Source organism: Eulemur rufifrons, chromosome 28 (genome assembly GCF_041146395.1).
Source record: "Eulemur rufifrons isolate Redbay chromosome 28, OSU_ERuf_1, whole genome shotgun sequence".
In the NCBI taxonomy this organism is placed as follows: Eukaryota; Metazoa; Chordata; class Mammalia; order Primates; family Lemuridae; genus Eulemur; species Eulemur rufifrons.
In genome coordinates, this window is record NC_091010.1 from 28,470,313 (window position 1) to 28,494,546 (window position 24,234).

Below are 24,234 nucleotides of genomic sequence, written 5' to 3' on the forward strand. Positions count from 1 at the left end.
GATGTTTAACTTGGAAACTAGAAGACACCAGAAGGACCAAGATTTCAGGAGCTCTAGAAAGCAAGAGAGAGAGAACTGCCTCTAAAGTACGTGAAGGACTTTCATGTGGGAGCAGAGTTTATACCCTTATCTTGTGGGGTGCCTAAAGGGAACTGGTCCCAGTGGGTAAATGTGGCAGAGCCAGAGTATTTGGTCCATATAGAAACAAAGAACTTTCTAAAATTCAAAGCATGTGGAAAAAGAAAATCTATAGTTGTATAAGGTAAGCTCACTATTGCTGTGAGAACAATGGAAGGACGGCTGTGACGAATGCCAAGGGATAAGATTGAATTGTCATGCAGGTCCTTACACTTAATTTTGAGAGTCCTAGACTAGGAGAGGATTCCCGGTGAGTGGGGAGCCCAGGGAGAAATATGGCTCCTTGAGGAAGGAGGGCCAGAGCTGGCCTTTTAAAGTCAATTCTAAAATGAGCTCCCTGGCCCTCTTCATCACTTTTTAATTTTCTAAAATCAGTATGTACCTTAAGATCGTGTATATATTTAAAATGAAATTGTTTCCTGCTCTCCAAAAGCTGTTACAAAATCAATGATGCATTGTTACAAACCAGTGACACCTTAGTGTCAAGAAAATATAGTAAATTGGAATCAAACTGTGAACAGTGGTAGCCTCTGGGTAATGGGACTATGAATGATTTTTATTTCTTCTTTTTGTATATCTTTACTTTTTGCAATAAAAACATATTACATTGGTAATGGGGAAAAACATTTGAAAAGAATGATTTAGAATGAGATTAGATTTTTATCTAGAAAAGTCCCACTGGTGAAAAATGAAAGTGATGTTTAAATTAAGACATTTCAATGTTTCCCAGAGAACACACGTAACGTTAGTTCAGCCAAAGCGTTTACTTTGGTCGACCATGAAAAACAACCCACGGCCTACCTCTTTGAGATTATGGCCTCAAATCTAATTTTAACATCAATGACTGAAAAGTTGCCTTTATGTTACTACTCCTCAAATAAACCCATATGTTAACATTTTAGTGGCCAATGTTCTACTGCCATTCTTTTATTTACTAAAGTAGTTAATCTAAGTTGTAAAACTAGAGCCCCTAGGGACTCCAAAAAGCCATTTTTGTTTTAAATAGAAAAAAAATTATTTTTTCTGAACCGGCCTACATGCACAAAAGCCGTTCACTTCAGCTAGGGACACATCCTGGTGGCAGTAATGTACTGAATACTAACTCATCTGCCTGACAGAGGAATCATTCTATCCTTGACACTTACTAATTTTTATTTAGCAGACGGTAGAAAGGTGTTTTCATTATATCCCACTCTGTGTGTTCAGGAATTGAATTTTTAAAAATATTTCTCCTCTTTAATATAATGTCAAAACCAGTATACATTTAAAATCCCCCTCTCTCACTACAAAATGCAAATGAATGTGGCAAATATTTCCTATTATCATTAAAGAAGGATGTTCAAAGGAGGCATACATATACCTCCTTTGAACATATATAACTGAAATATATAACTGTGAATATACAATGTTCTTTCAATAAAGGCTGGGCAAGGGTCATAAAACTATAAAAAAAATACCCTGCCCCTTTGGACTGTAACAGCTAATCATTAGCCATCCATTCGTAATGTTTACCTTTTAGTGTGTTATTTTCACATTTTTCTTCATGGGGACTAACCATTAGTATCCCCCTAAGACTAACAAAAGTACATTCATTGCCTGCTGGCAAATGATTTCCGGCCCCAAAGCATTCACTGGTAGAAAAAGTTAAAGTATATCTAGGCTTATATTTCTATTATTGTTGGGCATTAACAGCAGCATAAATTTTTCTTCCCAAGAACTTCACTCTAACCGGCTTCACATATGATGGTAAAGAAGGCATTCTGAATTCACACATACGATTTACATGTCTGTGAGTCAAATTTAGGAAAATAAAGAAATTTTAAACATAGTAGATGCCACAGAAATCTTTTACTAAAAGCACAGATTTTAAATTCATTCCCTACTCAACCTTTCTACTTTCACCCCCCACCCCCAAAAGACTACCCCAAAGCACCATTACCTCCCAAATTAATATTCGTCTGCATTTTAAAAAGGCAGCTTGTTTGCATTTAAACATGGCTGTGTAAACAAGGTGTTTGACTGGGGGAGATTTTCTTCTCAGAGTATTCCAGAGCTGGAGTGAAGCTATTTAAAGAGTGGAGTATTCAATTCCTTAGGCCAGATGCTAGTATAAATATGAAACTATGTTCACACTGCAGATGAAACTATTTTTAGTTGGTGCATTTTGAAGAGCACTATTCAGTTAAGCATTGTAGGGTGGGATTTCAGCAAGCTACAAAAAGCATCTAGACAGATTCCTGCCCCTGTGTTAACTCGCTGACACCAGGACTGCAGGGAGGGCTGCCCTTCAGCTGGTCCCACACCAGTGCTGCCTCCTCAGTTGAAAATACCAGAAGGCTTCCATGCAGGTTAGTGGATAGCCCCTGCCCATCTGCTCTTCCCAGTGCTCCCTGACTCTCCCTCCTCACCCTGGGGTCCTCCCGTGGGAGTTCCTAGACACCCCACAGTCCAGGCCCTGAAAGGTTAACTCTTGGCACACATCAGGGGTCCCTGGTTGCTGTTCTAGCCCTGAGGTCTGGGTCCATTCTGACTGGTGCTTGCCTGTGCCCTGCAGTTGTTAATGTTCTGATTCTTTCCCCCAATCCCACCTGATTCTCTAGTAAGTTGGACTTTGTATTTGACCCCAGACTTCAACATCAAGAAAGGTGCAAATCTAAAAGGGATTTGAGGACCATAGAAATGTGCAAAAATAAAATTATTCTGGGGCACATCCTGGCAATGTTTTCCATGCCAGACACCTCCATCCCCGTTGGTAAGCTCCTTTGACTATTGCTAATGACGCCAAGGTTGTAGGTGTGCTGGTCACACAGGTCATTTTTTCCCAGTGCCTTGCACATACTATATAAAATTATAGTAAGTGCACACAGAAAGGACTCCAGAAATGCCAATAGTCAAAGATGACCAAAGTCTCCTGAAACTGGGATCCAGGCACCAAAAGCAAGAGTGCAGCAAGCAATTCTCAACATCCTGGCATGCATCATTTCCCATGGAACAACACCTGGCACGCATCATTTCCCATGGAACTTTCTGTGGGACTAATGGGATTTACAAAGAATTGTCCTGCTCCTTATTCAAATGTAGGATGCTCTGTGGAGCAGCGACACTGGCCTATATAGATCAGCTGTCTGGACCTTCAACCAAGACACGAGGCTGTGGTCCTGGGTGTGGTCTCATTCTTACTGCCCTACTGACAGGCCTGGGTGGGTTGGTGCCCCTTCCAATATCTCCGCCATTAGCATACCAGGAAGTCATAGGTAGGGAAACAAAGTTCAGGGCTAGAATGATTAACATTTTCCTTTTCAGAATCTGAAACAAGAGATAAACCAGCCAAACTGGAGGCAGGGAGGTGAGAGGCCCAGGAGGACCTTTTGTTGCTGTCTTTTTTCACTTATGGAAGACCCATTCAAAAGAAAAGAATTGGAAATTAGGGAACTAAGAGGGAGAGGAGGGAATATTTTATTTCCCTTTAAATGTGTTTTCTATTTGTTGAAAGAGTCATTATACAAACTGAGGACCTAATCTCAATCAGGACACTTCCATTGGCCCTAATGGAAAAGAGTTGCACATTTTTTGATAAAACACAAGTGACACACACACACACACACACACCCCCCAATAAAAAACACAACTGTGGTGTTGCAAACACAACTCTAAATATTTCTCAAGGTTCTACTAACATTAGAAACCACTCTAGCTTCTCTCGCGGTTTACTGTGATATTACCAAATCCCCTCCATGTATTTATAGCCTTGTAAGTCATAATTACCAATCATTTACTCTAAGACCATAAATGGTTTTTGGCGACTTACATGGACAACTAATACGATTAGTCAGTGGACTAAGGTACTGCTCATGGATGGGAAAATTTATTCTAGTCCAAACCTGAGGAATTCATTTATCAGATATTTTATGCTACTATTCTTTTAATGATTCATTTACCTTTACAATATTTGTATTCAGAACTGCGGTGTTTCTAGCCAATGGCAAAATGCTCAGCTGAATTATCTTTTTCTTTCACAGCGTAACAGAGTGAAGCACAGTCAAATTGAGGATGGCCTTCCCTACACTGTTGGAATCAGATTGTCTGGCAAATGCGTCCAGGCCCATTTCTCAAACCACATGTAATGTTCTGACTACCAACCTGCCCGTGGAGTCATTAACGAACCTCCTAAAACGTGCTGTACATATTTAGATGATTAGGAGAGTACTATGGATGATGAGGCTATTTCCAATGGTGCTTCAGCTTTTATCAATTATGCAACACAACACAGATGTGAGCCTTCACCTTTGTTTGTTGTGTGCCACTAAAGTACACTCTCTTTTAAAGCAGTGTTTATTTCCTTTTGCTGCCAATCTGGACAATCTGAAGGATCCAACCTCAGCAAACCACCTTTGGCTAGGCAATTTCTAAAGAAGTTAGTTTTACCCAGGACTCAGTTTTGAAGGTTATGTAGTAACCATTTGGGGCCAGTTGGCGGTAATAGTAATTCCCCTTTTTTCCTCACCCTGTTGAGATCTGTGTTCAGAAACTGCCCAGAATTGAGATCCTAGGCAAATGCAGTACCCAACCCCAATCAGGGGCTGAGTACTAAACCATCCGTAACAGACTAGGCATCTCAAAGGTAAGATTCGTATCTTTATTCTACTGTTCCTACAGCATCTAATCTACTAGTGCTCCATTAACACTGTAGCTAAAACACAAAAAGGGTGGGTGCACAGGGAGTTATTTTCAGATTTCACGTCTGTGTGGCAGTTATACTTCTGAGTCTATAGATTAATTCAGTGGTTCCAACTCTTCCTAGCTTCTTGTTGACATGAGGCTTGCATGGGCTGAGAAGGTCTCATTGCTGTCAGTAACCTAGGTTGGGCTGTTGCCCAGGAGAAAAGCCTCAAAGGAAATGACTTAAGTGTGGTATACAGTAGTGGTACCCAAGTCAATTTTAGGTGGTATACGGATAAACATATTTTTTATTTTAAGGATCGTGTATTTATCTTCAACATTATTTATAGCAGGTGATACAGGTTTCCCATTTACAGCAGTGATATACAATTTCCTATTTAAAAAAGCTATTTAAGTAAAAAAGCAGTTAGTGTAAAGAAAAATTAAGTAAGAAAATAGGGAGTTATCAATAAGGCAAAGATTGTGAAGTTGGCTTATAAATGAGTGAAGTGTAGGATATCCTAATCTAAGGCTTCAGACTTTAATAATCGAATTGATTATTGATCGAATGCTTTATTACAACAGACACTGTGCACTAAGCATCTGGAATTCTACATGCTATTAAATCCTAGAATATCCCTGTGAGGTAGGATTTATTATCCCCATTTTACAGGTGAGAAAATTGAAACTCTGCCACTTGTCCAAGGTCAGAAAGCTAGAAATTGGGGATCCAGGGTTTAAATCGAGGTCTTCTAGACTTCTAGCCCTTATCACTACCTTATGTTGCCTCCAAGTATAAGATTTAAAGTCTAGTCATCCATCCATTTATCCAACATACATATTGAGCACCTACTGCACGACTGACAGTGTCCTGGATGAAAGGGGGGAGTTCATTTCCTTCTCTTTAATTCATTTCATCTAGTAAATGGCAGAAGAGATCTTAATCAGAGAAAAAAAGAAAAGGTCTCTCATCTTGGGCTTTAACTCATGCTCACGGGAAAAAGTCCAAATTTAGACGAAAAACAATGTGCAGAGCTCCCTACATGAAAGACAAAAAACTCATTCTTTTATAAATATTTAGAATATTGAGTGTGTGACTGATTCACATAATAAACATATTGCTATTAACAGAGGCAAAAGGCTTTCCAAAGAATCCTCAGGAAGGCCCCACAAAAATTTGGTATATAAAAATTAAGCCATAGAAAATGTTATTTGCACTACAAAAGGTGCTCTACTTTACCAAAAGGGGTTTTCAAAGGGCTTCCCACTGTTGTAAGCTTCGTTGGAGCACTCGACAGAGGAAGTAACTAAGGAAGACATGCACACAACATATCCAGACTGTCCAAACAGTAGAGAATGGGTATTACCTATTGTCCATCCCTGCTGTCAAGATTTATAATTTGACAACACAAAAGAAAAATATATGACATGAGACAGGCATGGCCTTCCTTCCCACATGTGCATGAAAACCAGAAACTCTCCTGTCTGAAAGTGGAATGCCATCAATCTCATGGGTGGACACACATCGTCCTTTTTTCCATCTTCACAGCATGATGGTCTTGTCCTCTTAAAGGGAATCAAACAGCAGTCCGTAGCCAGAGTACACGGACCAATTTCAGGAGGGGGCGGGGCTCATAAAATAGTCTCAAATGCCATTCAGATTTTGTGGATGTAAACATTTTCTGAAAGTCCATACCGTCTTTAATTCTCAAAATCATCTATTCAACCCTGCAAAGATTAAGCACCACTAGACCCGGTGAATCCAACTACCTGTCCTGCCTATCATGTATCATCAAATACAGTAAATAAATCTTAGCTGAGATGCCTGAGTGGCTTTTTAGGGAGAGAAATAACTGATAGTTAGGCATTTTAAAAGTTATCTCATAACCTTTTTATCATCACAGACCCCTTTCAAAATCAGATGAATGCTATGAATGGTCTCCTGAGAAAATGTGTCAGGCGAACGTGATAACCACGACACTACGGAAACTCATGAGAAAGTTTGTATTTACATACAGAATTCTGCATGTGGATTTGGGCAGGGAAGGGGGTGGCATCCCCACAAAAATTTACCCATCGGTTCTTAATTAAGAACCCAGGACTCAGGTTATTTCCCAGTGGAACATTTAAGTATTTGACATATAGCCTAAGTTTTAGTTTTTGGAGATGGGGCAGGGATGGTGATCACCAGGATGTCTCCTGCCACACCTTGAACCCACCATGTGTGGCACAGAGTCTAGGACTATCCCTCCTTTCACCTGCAGGGCAGAGATAATAACAGAAGTTTTATTCAGCCACGAAGCTCTGCCCAGGCTGAATTCTAAGATTTTTTGAGATCCACCACGAACAATGACTTTGGGAGAAACTGTTTTATATGAATTGATTTGATTAACCACACCAGCTCCATTTGTAACCACGAATAATGTAACTAGGCAGAAAGTTGAAACTTAACATTTTCATGAAAAAGTTCTGTCATTTGCAATCTAAAATTGCTAACTTTTTTTTCTTAGCTTGTGGGTTATACCCAAAGAATATGATATGAAAATATTGCAGTGATGAATCAAGGACACCCAACGAGAGGATAAGAATTTACCATTTTGAGACTCAATAATAGCCTTTCATTGCCAAAGCACACATTGGTAGGCATGGAGAGCTAGAGCTTTGGCAGAATATTAGGAATTTCAACTAGGAATACACGATATACGTATTTCTTCTGTTAGCCAGTCAGCCTCCATATGAATCACTATGCATTTATCAGAGACAATGAAAGGTCAGTATTTAACATCAAGTACAGGATTTCTATTTGGAAAGCCAAGTTTGAACTAAGTCCAAGTTCCTAGTGGAATGAATAGGTCCTTCAAAAAGAAGATCTAAGTCAGAGATGATCATGAGATTCTTCATTCCTAGTAATATCCTGGAAGAATAGAAAGAGCATACAGGATAGGAATCTTCTAAGTTATTCAATAATCATAGATGTGAGACTACCGCCAAAGAAACAGGGGTCACAATTTCTGTTCTTCAAGCATTTACAAGTTTGCACATGGGCAAGACATGTACCCATGGAACCTTCGTCCAAGCTCCAGAGACAAATTACTTAAACCTTCATCCATGCATTGACTAAGCTTTACATAGCTGTATCTATCTGCCCTGCTAAAACTGTGAGTTCTTGAGGGCAGGGAATGGGTCTCTTTTATCTTCATATCCGTTCCACAGCAAATATAATGCCTGGCCTTATTAAGTACTCAGTGCATAAAATAGTGATTCTACTTCAAAATAAAAGACTGGGCTAAACATCACACCTGTCCAGATCTCTCTAGATCAGCACTATCCAATATAAATATAAAGTGAGCCACACATATATTATTTAAAATTTTCTAGTAGCCCGATTAAAAAATGTAAAGGCAAAGGTCAAATTAATTTCAATAATGTATTTTATTTAATCTGACATATCGAAACTATTATTTCAATATATAATCATGATCAAAATTATTAGTGTGATATATATTCTTTCTTACGCTAAGTGTTTGAAATCCAATGTGTATTTTGCACTTACAGTATAACCAATTTGCATGCTAAATATTCAACAAAGTGATATGTAGTCCTACCAAAACAATAAAGTTATGTTTAACAAAAAAATTTTATACTGCTTCTGTTTTTAATTTTAAACTGAAATTAAAATTAAATAAAATGAAAAACTCAGACTCTCAGTTGCAGTGGCCATATTTCAAGTGCTCAGCAGCTATTTGTGGCTAGAGGCTGCCGTACTGGACGGCAGAGCTCCAGGCCAGTGTTGAACACTGACAAAAGCAAGTTACAAAATAACACACACAGTAAAATCTTGTCTTTTGGGCAAAACAATTTATACACAAACACACACACACACACACACAGAGATGACTGGAGGAATAAACACCAGTTGTCAGCAATGTGTTACTTCTGGGAGGAAGACTAGAATTGGAAAGAAGGTGAAGAAAGATTTTTACTTAAATTTTTACATGTATTGTATAAAAAGTAATATTAAGGGGGAAAACAGATTGAAACAGATTGAAGTATCACCTTTTCTTTAAATAGAGACAAATGTAGTTATACTTTGAGAGTGAGAGGGACAACAGAGATTTCTTAAGATAAGGGCCACCAGAAGGGTGAAGGAACTAGAAATCACACTCCATAAGAAATGTAGAACTGGGGATATTGGTGTTTGACTCATAGAAGGGAAAATTGGGAATGGGTACAGAGAGTGGTGAGAAGGCCTGGCAACTATTTTCAAATATTTGAAATGCTATTAACCACAAGAAAAATTTTACATATTCTATGTTGTTACAAGAATAGAACTAGGGACAATAGTATACAGTTAATGCAATTTTTCATACTATATAAACCACACATTAAAATTTTATTTTTCAAAAGTAAGAATTCCTAACAAAGAGGTCAAAGATGGAATAGGACAGCCTCATAAAGTAATGAATTTCCAAACGTTGTAAATATTAAAAAGTCAAGTAATCAAGATTTCTCCAGGGAAGATTGAAGATGTAGTAAGTGCAGGAAAAATGTCACATTAGAATCTTGTAACTAGATTATCTGTAGTTCCTTTCAACCCTGAGATTTTATGACCTTATAATATTTGTCATTATCCTAAATGCATGTGAAAGATATTACTAATGGTACCATCTAATTCCCCTCTCCTTATAAGAATGCTGTAGGATTATATATTCTCACCTCCTTGAAGTATGACATGGCCACGAAATTCAGAGTTTCATTGATTAATGAAGTGTGAGTAGAAGTGATGCATGTTACTACATGTTATTAATGTGTAAACATTTAATTGCTAGTCCTCAACTCTCCACCTCATTTTTCCCCTTCCTATGTGAGCACAGAAGCATGTGTTCGTGTGGAGGTCCAACGAAACGCTGCACTCCTGTACATCACAATGAACTGTGCATAAACAAGAAATAAGTCTTTGTTGTGTCAAGCCATTGAGATTTTGGAGATTTTGTTACTGCAGCATAATGCAGGCTATTCTAACATACATTGAAAATTCTTACTCATAACCTCCAAGAGAAAACAACATACAAAACCATGGTCACATCCGTGTGCTTTGGTTTCTTTTGGAATAAATAGACACCCCATGGACAAAAGTGATTTCCAGTGTGGACCATCCCACAAACACACAAGCATATTCACATGCCTACCTATCCACATCCAGTAAACCACAACAAGCCACTTCACAGCCAGAGAAACAGCAGAGGAGGCCAGTAAAACACACATGTTTTACATGGGATCTTCCAAAGCACCTTCTGAATCCCAGGCACCAAACTTTCTAGCCAACTAGGATCAGCTGTTAACTATGATCTAAAAGTGATCAGAGGAAGTAAAAAGCAGATGGTGTGCAAGACAATCTACACTTTAGGTAAATTCTAGCACAGAAAATTAAATTTAAAGACAATCACATTAAAAGCATTTCAAAATAAAACCCTCAAGGTTTTCTGGACCCCTAGAGAATTGGGAGCATGGCTTATTTAATCCTGAATCAATTTCAATGCCTTCTAATAGATAATTCCAATGTTTGTGAATTAAATAGAATGAAATCCCATACTACTGTTACCTATATCTTGGTATTCTTTTTATGTTTATTTTCTTGGAGAATGTAATAGCATTTTATAAGATTTACTTTTCTAAAGGAAAGAGGAAAGGAAACTAATATTGTTGACTAAGTGCTCCTACTGTGTGCTTGGTGCCCTGTATACATGATCTAATTTAATCTCCCTCAGTCCTGTGAGACGGGTGTTACTAATTTATAGATGAGCAATTAAAGTAGAATTAATTTTTAAGGCCATACAGTTTATGGAGCAAAGATTTGAATCTAGATCCATCTTGTTTTAAAGGCTAGGCTCTTTCCACTACAACGTAACTGACTACCAAGGTTTAGTACAGTGGTCAAAAAGAAGCCATCCTAAGATGGTAGCTTCCACGCTGGCTCATTCTTCTACATCTTTGACTGAAAATGTTAATACAAACCAATGGGAACTAAGCGAACATTTTCAATTAAAAAAAAGAAAGAAAGAAACCCACACAGAGGCTGCACGAGCGAAAAACCTATATTTATACATACAGCCATCACATGGTAGTTAATTAGCCAGGTAACTATAGGTTTTTCTCTGCTAGGAAAGTATATGTTTCATCGTGCTTTGAACTCTGCCTTATTATCAGCACTGCTATGAAAACAATGTTTTATTTCTTATTGCGAGAATAGGCCAGACATGAAGCATTGTTTTTGTAGGGCCTAATAGAATACTTTCTTTGTGAACCAAAGGAGTAGAATGTGCAGTTAGAAGGTGGAAAATATCCTCCACCATGATTAGCAAGTAACCATTTTAAGGGAGGCGAGGATTAAAACAGTGCAATTGCCTAGAATAAGAAGCACCGGATGTCGTGCTAAAACCATCTCCCTAAGAACCTGTCACCTAAAAAAAGAGACAGATTACAAACAAGCCGGAAATAAAAAAGATAAGGCAGGGCAAGTCCAGTCTGGATTTGTTTATTTCCCTGCACATTTTGTCACTGCTATAATCCTGAAACGTGAAAAAGCTTCCCTTGTGGAAGACAGGCATTAATAGGTGCCATAGTAAGATGTAAAATGTCCACACACACACACACATACACACATGTCCCTATAACGCCACCTATAATCTTCAGGCCAGCAGGTGAGCTTCAAGCATGTTCTAAAGTTCTCTCCGTGAGTTTTCCAAAATGAGTGACAAATGGTTGACTAATTAGACCAAGAACTGGTTAGCAACTGATATCCCAAGTATGTTGCTTCTCTTACCAGGTCCCAAGGAGACAGCCCCTCCACCAGAGGGTGTCCTAGAAAGTGCTGGAATAGAAGTCAAATCAACTTTGAAATACAGGTAAAGTGTTCCAAGTAGTCTAAGGACAGAACTTCAGAGATTTCAGAAGAAGCTGATCATAAAAGCCGCGTGTTTACTTAACCTACTAGGTATAGCTTTGAAGTCAGAGTGCCAACACTGTAGAGTTAAGATTGTTACTGGGAAGATAAGACAAACACATGAAAAAAAGACACTGCATTATACTGGTGGTTATAGAGTAAGGTGTTCAATAAGGTGGTAGAGACATTAAGTGTGATAAGATAAGAGCTCACAATAAAGCAAGGCAAATCCTATGAGCTGGATAGCCGAGAAGGGCTTCAGGGGCTTAAGCTGAGTCTGAAAGGAAAGGGAGGATTCCCACAGCTGAGAGTCCTAGAAGGAGGAACATTCCAAGAGTGGAAAGGCATGAGCCACTCAAAACATACTGGAGAGTCTGCAAGGCAGGGGAGTGGGTGTAGGCGGTTAAAGAGAAAGAAAACCAAGCAGTTAGACTAGTTAGACTAGAGCAGAAGGTTTACATAGGAAGAGGAGATAAGGGAGGAGGATAGGCTGTCTCTACACTGTGTACACTTTGAGCCAGCAATCCCCCCCCTCACAAATGTTTAAGGAAATAGTCATATATGTGCATAGCTACAAGAATTTCTTAGAGTTTGTGGAAATCAGAAGCAGCTGAAATGTCCAATAATAATTAAAGTATGAAACACCTCTGTAATGAAACATTCTGTAGCCAAAAAAAAAGCCAAAAACAGTGTAGGATATTTTACAACATGGAGGCATATTTACAATACCTCTATACAAAATTAGTGTGTGGGGGGGGGGTAGGTTCTCAAACACTAGATTTTATTTTTATGGGGAAAAAGTGAATGCATATAAATTCTCGCCAATGCACGCATTCATATTCATTGGCACATATATAAACACTAACAGCACTTACTTCTGGGTGGGAGGAAAATAAGCAACATATATTTTTCTGCTTTTTTGTCTGTATTGCCTACATTTCCCAAAATGAATGTGGATAACATTAGTAGTAAAAAAAAAAAAAAACAATGAAAGTTATTTAATAAAAAAGAAACAAAAACGAGGCTGGGATGACGCAGTTTACTGGATGTTTGCCTACAATATTTGTATTTTATTCAGTAGATATGAAGTTATCGAAAAGAGAGATGTACTACAAGCTAAAAACCAGTATTTAAAGGTCAGAAGTATAAAAGACAGTAAAAATGGTTAAAAATTCAAAAAGCAAGTGGGAAGGTCCAAAAGAAGAGAGTTCTAGGCAAGGCAGAGCTCCGGGATTTTAGGGAAGAAAGAAGCAACACCACTTCTTTCAAGCACACTAAACGAAAACACAGTTAGGCAACCAGGAAAACCCCAAATCAGCAGCACTATTTGCTCAGCCCCTACTGTGCATGAAGCACTTCATAAAGCCTTTGAAAACCCACTATTATTCCAATCTGTCCTAAATAAATATATTTATTCAAATGGGCTAAAAGTCCAAACCTCAGCTTTCCTCTGCAGTGACCTGTATAAACTACAGATTCAAACACATAATGTTAGAGGAGAGAAGAGGAGTGAGTCTTTGACATTTAGGAAAATTAACATTTTGCAATAGAACTTCGCATTTAAAGTGCTCTAACAGATAAATGAGCAGTTCAGAGGGATCGTTGTCAATGCTAGACAGTATTGAGACTAAATGCCCAAATCAAACATCTGCTCACAAAACCTTTTGGAAAAGCCACATCATTTCACATGTAGGATGTATGCGCTTTGTGTTTCAAGGTGATGCTATTGTGGTAACAGCTATAATAATGGCCTACTGTGGGCAATCATGCAGTGGCTAATGAGATAAGAGGTAGGCAGCAAACAAAAACAATTCAGAGTTATGATAAGATGAGAAGAGCATCATACACCTCCAACTGAAAGGGGAACTCCTGAATCAATCCTTATCTTAAAAGCACATCTGAGGGACAGAGTCAACGTTGCATTTTCAAGAGCTATTTCAAAGACCATTGTGAACCAATCAGGTTTGTTCCTCGCAGCAGACCGACTCCTATCACCAAGTGCCAATCTACCTTGATAATGGAAATACATGAGGCTTGTATGAAGCCAAGACTGCGTAAAAGACTTTTTCCAGTAGACCGAAGGTATGTAGCAAGAGACTAAATTTAGCAAGGGAATTAGACCACAACTGAATTTATTCTTTCATCTTTGACTATCTTCTCATCAGATGATGATCACCACACACAGTTCACTAGAAAATTAGCATTTCTCATCAATGAAACTAACACAAAAGAATGACAGTTGCTGTCTTCATCTTGGTCTTTTATCACAGATATGGCCATAAAGTACCTGATCCAAAAAAATAGTGCCAGAAAAAACAAACAAACAAACAAAAACAAGAACAGCTGAAGTCTAGGAGGATTATGAATTAAACTACCACATATGATAATTTAGGGAAGACTTGTCAGTCTTTATCTTGTTTGGTTGGAGTAGCTTAAACAAGCTGGACAGCAAGCTGGTCTTCAACAGTGGGTCTTTACTGAGGCAAAAACCGGTTTAGGGAGGTCCTCCCCTAAATGCTGCAGTATGTAACTATGGGAACTAAAGCAGCTCAGGAGGCACAACACAGATATGGAGTCACAATGGCTGCCATATTAATTAACAATGATGTTCATCAGATAACAGGCTGCTCTTAATACTATTGTGTAAAACAAAACAAAACAAAGAAACAGGTAAGTAAACTTCAGGGGTGTAGTGGCAGAATAACATTTTCCCCTTTTTGCTCTGAGCTATAGAAAAGCCAGGGCCACGCAGCTCTAGGGAAGAGAGTCTAATAGTTTTGCTGGTGTCCCATCATGTCTGGAGGTTGCCAAGCCAGCTCCTTAGAGCTCTGTTTGTGGGTGATGATGTGCCATGGCCTCTATTTCACTAGAAGTCACTCCTACTCTGGCTCTAGGATTCTTAGCAAAAAGGAGCTCCTGCAACATAAATGAGTAAACTGGTATACAGTATCATCCCAAGTGTGTCCTAAGACGATTAATGAGGATGGTGAGGAATTTCAAAACCTCATCTTGGGGACGAGCTGAAAAGAGAGAACCGGCGACTGTTACAAGGAATGGGGGGGGGGAACATTCATGGGACCAATGTCCCTAAAGGCCCCTTTCAGCCTGACAATTCGATAATGAGCTCCAAAGAAGCATGAGTTTCTTAGTTTCTTCATCCTAGAGATAAATATTGGTAACCTGGACACTAAAAACAGCACAAAAAGTTCTAATTTCACTTTTTTTCCTACTTCTGCAGGAATAGCTGAGATAGCTGAGTATAGACAATGTAAATAAATGTTACTTATTTAAGACAATTTTTACTTGTTCATGCTATCATTATTTTAAGCCAATTTTCAACTATTTGATTCAACAGTCAAGCTGAATTTTAAATTTCAAATGAAATGAATAATCTTATTCCTTATGTGTTCCCAGTTTCTTAGAAAATATCCTGTTACTAAACTGTTCTAAAACTTTGAATGTCTTGGTTGGAGATTCTTGGAAGTGTGAACTTGCTCCATTTAGAGGTCCTATGGGTTGTCACTTTACAATGGCACGAGACCACCTATTGAAGAAAGAGCCATGTTGGCACTTGGAGAGCATGCTTCTCCAACGTTATTCTGCTACAATGACATTCTTTAAAGAATGCATGGTGAACACAACAATATTGTCAGAGGACCTTGTGAGAAAATCCTTTGGAAAGTATCTTTACAAATTTTTGATAAATTCCATATGTAATTGATTTCTATTTTGAACTTAATGATACTATGAAGGCCAAATTTGTTTTAGTGCGGAGGCTGTTCTGTAGGGATTCCGCGTGATATTCATGACTAGAATAATGCAACAGTGTATCTCACCTAAGAAACTCCTCAAGTTTCAGTGTTAAGGAAAATGGTAGTTAGGCCAGTAATTGAACGTAAAATATAAGCAACAAATGCCCTCAAAAGACTCTTTGATATGTATACAAAATTTAAATAGGAAGGGAGGAAGGAAGGGAGGAAGGGAGGAAGGAAGGAAGGAGGGAGGGAGGGAGGGAGGGAGGGAGGGAGGGTTGCCCTAGTAAGAAGCATGTTTTCAATCCTAATAAAGTCATTAGATGTCTCAGGTGAAAAATCTTTATGACAAAACGTCAGCACTTTAGCATGCTTCTTATGAGAGACATTTAAGCTGTTGTCTTCAACAAAGAGTGAAAATCCTTTCCATGTCCACAACCCAGGAAGCTGCTTGACATATCATAGTCAAAAGCAATCTGAAGCAATCATTTAAAATACAAGGCCTCCAGAATTTCCAAGCAAAGACCATAGTCAATTTTTAACCAAGAGTACCTGAGAGATCACTGGCCACTCACGGTTCAGCTTTTTTTGACAGAATTTGCAGGAGGAGAAAAGTTATATAAAACATCAATATATGGTCTATAATTATATAATTATAGACCATATATTTATTAATTATTTAAAATAAATAGATGTTAAAATAATATATTTATTAATCATAGAAAACATATTATGTTTTACGTACATAAAAACAAGCAAGCGAAAGACTTTTATAATAGTTTTCTACCGAGGCAGACAATAATGAGAGTAAACCCCGCCCTACATCACTAGCACATGTGTGTGATTAGGGACATTCAAAAGGGACAAATAAGCTAACATTGTGCCACAGAGCTCTCTATCATCTAGAACCTCCTGATAATAATATAATGATAATATCACCATTTAGACGTCAATATCACAAATGCATCCCTAGATATTAACTAATTTGTTCTCAGTCGATCTCAAAAATCCAAAGAGATACAGCAAAGCACATATATTGCCCATTTTACATACAAGGAACCTGAAGGTATAAACGCACAGTGACTTTCAATGACTTTTCCAGTGAGTGACAGATCTACAGGCGGAGCCAGGATTCTCCTTGTCATCCCATCACTGCCCTTTCAACCCCACCAGGCTGTCCTCTCCCAGAAGTACAGTTTGAGTCTCAGCAACAGAAGAGAGAGCGGAAGCCACTCTTTCTCAATTCGATGGGACTTTAGAAACAGAATTTGAACTGAATCATTAAATTCAGCCAGACCTACGCACACAACCTTTTCGTCTTTTCTCTAGTTCGGCTCAGACCCCTCTCTCTTCTCTTGCTCGTTCTAAAGACACATTTGGAGATGAAACCATTCATAACTGCCCATCCACAGACAGTTGGTGGCGGCATAATTGACAATGAGTCTGCTGCAAAAAAATGAAAATGCTGTTTTAATAACCTTGGCCTAAAATACATTCTGTTGTACGCCTCAAAGGGTTTCAATAAAAAGTCAACCTGTAGAGACATATTTTCTTGGCTTAAACAACAATCCAAAGCATATAAATGTAGTCCAACTATAATGACATATTTATAGGCCAATAAAGCTTACACTGCAGCTTTCATACTTCACTTAAAGGAACTCTGTAAGAAGCAGTGTTATATAAAATAATTTGATTTTTTTTTTCAAACTATAGCCCAAGGAGTAAAAAATGCAAGTTTGCTCTGTTTAACTGATAGTGTTTATATCCTTAGTTGTTAAAAATTTTGTAAAATGAAATAATTCTTCATTTGACTACTTTCAACTGCCATACCAAATATGGGTATCAAGTCCACTTTATTACAAAAGCTAAGTACTATAATTCTAAAGACAAAAATAAATAACTAGAGGCTTGTGTAGTGAATGATTTAATCAACCTGATTCTTCTGGAAAAACAGGTTCTTGTGTTCGTTATGCTTATGAATAATACATTCCTTAGCCCTTCTATTTTAACATAGTTATTTTTCTTTCTTTCTTTTTTTTTTTTTATAAACTTCAGTATGAAACAGTCTGAAAGAAGGTAAAACATCTCACTTGAGTAAAGTCGTAATTTGCATCGGTTTCATATTGAGCTTTCTTTCTTTGAAAAAGACAAAGAGGAGGGAAGAGGATGAATGTATTTTACCACATCTCAGAAGTGTTTTTTCAGATTATTAGTTTTTCCACTATCCAGATCTGTAGTTTTTAGTCATCAACCATTTCGTCTTAAATGAAAACTCTAGAGATTTTTAAAAAGCAAACATTGACATCCTCAAATATTGTCCTAATGTGTTTCTTCAAAGGGGCAGAGGATAAAAAACAAGAGAGTTGTGATTTGAATCAGAGCAGTTATTGGAAGCTGGCATTTGGGGCAGAGTTTCTCTTGGTAGAGTATTAATTTGTTGGCAGACACACATTTGTGAGAACATTCTTGTTTTTTTTACTATTCAGAGAGAAACAGGAAGTGACACAAACTGGGATTAAAGGGAGCTTATTCTACTTAAACATTAACCAACAACAGTTCTTTAATTGACTTTTATATTTTAAAATCCCTTCTTCTAAGAGTCAGCTTAATTATTTCATCGTTATTGATTTTTAACATGGTGAAACAACCCAGTTAAAAAAATAACATGTTGGAGTTTTCCTTTATCCATAGAAAGGTGAGATCTTTCCGTTCTTTACTTACTTCCACCAGCAAAAAGGGAGGGTCTTAAGTAATCTCACAGTTCATCTTCATTCTTCAGTAAGAACAATGAGGAGTTGTAAGGGTTTACAGAAGGAAAAACCCAATAAGTGTGTGAACTTCCATTAACAATGTGGTATTGGAGGTGGTTTCAGTGTGACCAAGGGAAGGGGAGATAAGAAAACCACTGTGTAGAAAGAAAAGTACAGACAATAAATATTTTGATGTTACAGACAGAAAGAAAGAGGCTCAAGAGAAAGTTGCTGGGAGAGGGGTGTGACACCCCCAATCTCCCCAATATAAGTCCTGACAATGTAGAAGCAAACCTTAGATCAGGCAGATGATGGAAACTCATTACATTAAGGAAAGTTTTTGTTTCTCTTTCCACATTATTACAACACAGTGTGCATTCCAATTACAAAAGCTATTTGTCTCAAATTCCCCGCAGTTCATACCGACTGAGTAGAATTTCAAGGCCCTAAATTCTATCCTTAAAGGAGTATTTTACATTTAAAATTTTTTAAGGTATACGGTGTTTCTTGCCCACCAGAGGAGAGCCTCACAATCAACACAGTTGATTCCTCAGCACTGATCATAGCGCTCTCTCTGAAATAGGACCAAAAATAAATAAATAAGAAAATAAAATCAGAATCATCTAGGAAGCCTTTTATCAGTGCACATTCCTTGGCCTTGCCCCAGTCCTACTGAATGAAGAATCTGGGGGAGCTGGACTCAGTAATCAGTATTGTTTTTTAAATTCCCCTAGTAAGTCTCATGAGCAGCTAGATTTAAAAACCACTAATACAAATTTTTCCAAGCCAAACCACCTGCAAGTACTTTGAATATTTATTATAAACCAATTTCTTCTGAAATCATTTGCAAAAAGGTAGATTATGGACATTATTTTTAGAATCCAAGAAGATCAAAACCTCTTAAATCTCTTGATGGAATGAAGAAATTGGGCTTCGTTTCATGTTCCTTAATAAACTCAGTTCTAAACACAATTTTAAACATAAACCTTGCTATAAATACTCTTGTTTATACGTGTGACATCAAGCTTAACCATCTACACATCCTTTTGTCCCCTGTGGGTTTCCTGTTTAATTTTTTATTAGTAACAGTATATTCTATAACTCAAAAAAAAAATCAGACAAACAAAAGAAAAGTTTTAACGTTAAGGAAAACCTAAGACAATGGCAATACAACTTAGATCATACGTTAGGAAAGTAACACAACAGATGTATTATTCAGCATTATCGCACGTCAAATGACTAGTCATTGTGAGTTCACAAAGTTGGGGAGTGTAAATAGCACATATAGGAATGCCATTAAAAATTTATTTGGATTTAGAAGGAAAACCATTAGTTTAATAATTTTTTCTAAATGTGCACATGACAATCAGGCTGCCGTAGCCGAAGTATTACCACCTGACATCTACCAAAAGATGTCAGGGAACTGTTGATTGTTAAACTCAAACTGCAAGAAAATATTAATGTTATTCCCAAAACACAGCATAGCTCATCACAAACCAGAGTCACATGAAAGGCACCGTCACTTACTGGTGTTATTTAGTTTCTTTGTGCCAATTAAAATAAATCACCTAGGTTTGTTGTAATAGTTAAGTTCTAGGTTAAAAAAAAAAATCAGGAAGTTGTCACATTAAGGCATAAAATAGGACTGCGAAAATCAGCATTATGCTCAAATGAAAGAAAAAGATGCCTTTATATGTAAAAGTGAAGTTCCTCTTTGCCCAAAGAGGAAATAAGTAGTCTAAATCAGAGGTCAACAACTTTGGTCTTAAGCAATGCTAGGAAAGTAAGTTAGTAAATGCCACAAGGGGATACAAACAGAAGGGGGAAAAAAAAACCAAGGAAAGAACACAAAAAGCCACTGGAGAAGAAAGTGTTAAGAAAAAGCAATAGAATTAATTATAGAGCCCTTCATCTGTGCCAGTTCCCTGTGCTACACCCTCTTTATCTTACGTGTCACAATGACCTTATTTTTTAGATGGGGAAACTGAGGCTTAGAGGGTAAATTATTTGCCTAAGGCCACAAAGCTAAGTAAGCAGCAGAGTTAATATTCAAATATTAATCACAATAACTACTTCAGAGCCCAAGCATGAATAAACACCAAAGCCCAAGTTCTCCTTTAAAGTTTAAAGTTCTCCTTATAAGTTTAAACTTGTACGTGGAAGAGGGGAAGGCAAGAAAAAAAATATATAGTTGATGTGGACCGCCAAATGCTAAAAGCTCAGGGAAATCTATGCCATCGGTTGCCCCCAGTGGTTCCCCTGCCTTGACACTGTTCTCTTGTTCCACTCATCTCTCTTCCTCACTTTGCTTTCCGCCCAACACAAAACATGACATTCTGACATGGTGTTAATAGATGTCATGTGATCTACTTATAGCAAACATTTTTAATTAATTCCATTTTAGATGCCCTAATTAAGTCTTGTGCCTTGGTACCACACTGGAAGTTGTTTGAGGCCACTGTATCACCCAGCACGAGGCTCCACACATAGAAGGCCCTGGGATCCAACAGGTAACACTCCTCCCTGTCCCACCCAGTCATCTACCCCATCCAGATTCTTAGGCCTCTCTCAGGTTAAAGACATTTAAAAAATATATACATATATATTTAAGAGAAAATATTCATATATATATACATATATATATGAATGATAGAGTTTCCAGAAAAATCTGCAACCCAAAAAGTAAGTTACTATATACACCCACATGTTGAAGTACAAGTCATATTTACCAAGGTCAGCCTTTTCCTTGAGAACGTCTTTGAAGTTGAGCCCGCTGTTCAGGGTTGACTGCCTGTATTTCAGCAGAGCTTCCTTCTGTCCATTCCTTCCCAGGGCCTCAGTTTTCACTGGCCCAGCCTGGAGGCCACATCTCCACTTGGAGAAATCAGAATGTACCCACTTGACCAGGTCTTCAAGCTTCACAATCACCTTTTCGGAAACAGCAATGACTTCATCCTACAAGGGATGATTGGGGAAGAAAAAAAAATTATTGATGGGTTTGAGGTAAATGATCCATACTCAACAAGGTACATCTAAAATGCCATGTGAGTGGTTTAACCTTATGTAAGCAGGCAGTGTGTGTTTTTCAGTGATAGACTCTTCAATAACTTGCTTCATTTCAATAGTTTTTCACCGCTAGTTGTTTAGTTAAGGAGTAATTTATGTATTTGTTATATGATTAGAAAGTATCCAAGAAAAGGGCAATAATTCTAATAGCCACTTTTAATACTGGTTGCCAAAATTCACTCCACCTATCTGACCACTTGGGTGAAAGCTAATTTTTAGGTGCAATTAATTGCAAATATAAAAAGTGAAAGCTAGATGACTAATGGTTAGCCTGTCTCTACATAAATGGTCTAAGTAAATCTAGGATTCTTGGAACTCTGACTCACCCCCAAATTCCTATGTTTATGGTACATTTTCCCTTGGCTTATACACAAATATTGAATTTAACTTTTGTCCTAAAAATTAAATAAAACTGTGATGTAATCCCAAAAGAAATACTTCATAAATGTTATGTGCTTCCCACTGAAAGAAACTTACACATTCTCATGTTTCTCAGAAACTTTGTAAGTTGAGAAATGAACTGATTTTTTCTTTTAATACATATGGGGTGGGGGAGAGAGGCTAAGGAGAAAGTCTTTGAATCTCAGAAAAGTAGTTGAAACTTAAGTTGCTCCTATGATTCATAAATTTGAATTTTAAGCATTTCTAATTGCTTCTAGGAAACAACCAACTTTTCTGAGTCAGAATTAATCCAGCAAGATATTTAATAGATACCCATACATGGAACAAAGGGAGGGCCCTCCTCACCAGAATATTCTCTGGAAAAAGCTTAAGAAGATCATCTCACTGGGTTTTAAGTTATTTAAGCATTTGACATTTCAACTTGAACTGACTTCTTTCATTTCTTTTATTTCACATTTCTGAAGAAAGCTTAGCTGTGAAAACCCCCAAGCTTACAAAATCTTAGAAATATTTTTGACAAACAACAACAGGAAGATGTCTCTAAGCTATTAAACAAAAGGAATTCACAACTGATTTTGGCTAACTTCACTGTTAAACATGTCTCTCCACCCCACCCCCACCTACACACACACACACACACACACACACACACACACAACTCCAATTCAAACAAAAACGGGTTTATTAAGATAAGCTTCACAGAATAAGAAGCCCTGGATTGAGTTCTTAAAAATGTTTTAAGGTACGATCTAAAATTTCACCTTTCCTCATCCAGTTCCAGGCTGCTTCTGAGAAGAAAGTTTGTTAGGCAGCAGCAAAGTAATAAATACTGTATCAAAAATGAAAAGTAAAACTTTGGTAATGGAATCCTTTCCCTTATCACATTTAAATATGAACTTCCACTAAATGGGAGACAAAGTGAAAACTGTGTTTTCATCCTCTGCTCAAGGAAAAAATTTCAATACTTTATAAACAATGGGGCACATTACAAAGTACCATTTCAACAGATGATTTCACTCAGATTCACCACACCATCCTCTTGAAAGAAAAGATCTGTAGCTGTCATGCATTTTATAGCTATTTCATGGTGATTATTAAATGTCAGAATAAAAATTCGGGCTGGGTATTGTTTCAAAGCATATGGGAACAGCTTCTAGACAGGGCACACCAGAAGTCAAGTTTAGCAAATACTGGAAAATAATTAAGTAGCATAGTATATCAGTCTCAACATTAGTAAAGATGGAATTTGGCAACGTTTTGACCAAATATAGTTCCCTAGAAGAGACAAGTTTGTAGATGAGTGGTATTTTCAAATAGCTCTATGATCAAATGATTATCATTTCAATTACTAGTTGCTTCAGATCTTTTCCAAGAAATGGCATGACTAGCTCTGGCTGGCTTACAACACCCGCCAAACAAACACTTTATTAACCAAGAGAAAATAGAAGCCTTATGATGTCATCGATGAATAAACCCATCTTCCAAGATTCAGTCTATAGATTTTGGCTTCCCTCCTTTTATCTCTCAAACACATATTCTGAATATACACACATACATAAAAACAAATGCAGGAATTCACATAAAAATGCAGAAGCCCTAAACCCAAGTTTGGATTAATTGTGAAACCACCAGTATGTTTTACTGCGGATTCACAGAGAAACTGGCCCTGCAACATCGTCAAATGCCAGGATTTAGAAGGAAATCTGATAAGCGGAGGAGAGGGAAACAACAAACCAACCCAAAAAACAAAAAACAGCCAACATATATATAGAAAATGTCTCAGGAAACATTACTTTGTACACATAATGGCATAAATCACATGTTCACATTTACTATTCTGAGCAAGTGCTGACTAAAGTTCCTAATACTCACCATTCTTGGGCAAGTCTCTATGTCTAAGAAAAGAATTTCAATAAGCTCATCTCATGATTACATTAGCTCTCTACAAACTGAGAATTAGCACTGGATAAATATTGCTGATCTACTCTAATGCAACACAAAAGGAACACAAAGAAATACACTTTGTTATTCTATTAATGTACCCTGGCTTTTCAATTAACCCAGCTCTTAATCAATATTTACGTAGGCAGTGTTGAGCTACTTTCTAAGTCCTTATCCCCTTTCATCATTGTTTTAAACTGCCTATTTATGTAATTGGGATTTGGTTTCTACCACTGTCCAAAATAGCTCATTTAATCATAAATCCTCTAAGTCAGAGGAGCTCATCTCGTCAAGAAGTCACAAACCAGCTAGGCCATGTGTATGGCTGGCCCCCAAAATGGGAAACTTTACACAAAAATATTCAGACTTCAATCTTCTCTTATGAAATAAAATAAAGGCCAAAAAACCCCCCAAAACAAACAAAAAAACCTAGTTGAAAATGAGTAGGAGTTGCCTTCCTCAGACAAGATGTGAAATCCCCACCACTCCCTACTTCATTGTATTTGGTCCACTTTTCCCTTGCCTGCCTGGCCCCTGGTAGACACCAGACATATAAGCTGTATACCCTGATTTAGTCCACCTT

General features: G+C 37.6%; 1 protein-coding gene across 1 annotated transcript in view; it reads right to left on the bottom strand.

Moving 5' to 3' along the window:
• The window catches only part of ARID5B (AT-rich interaction domain 5B), a 176,684-nt gene that overhangs the window by 123,985 nt on the left and 28,465 nt on the right, over window positions 1-24,234 (bottom strand). The window contains exon 3 of the mRNA XM_069460027.1: window positions 20,972-21,197. Within this exon, the coding sequence (XP_069316128.1) occupies window positions 20,972-21,197 (226 nt within the window). The remainder of the gene's footprint in view (window positions 1-20,971; window positions 21,198-24,234) is intronic.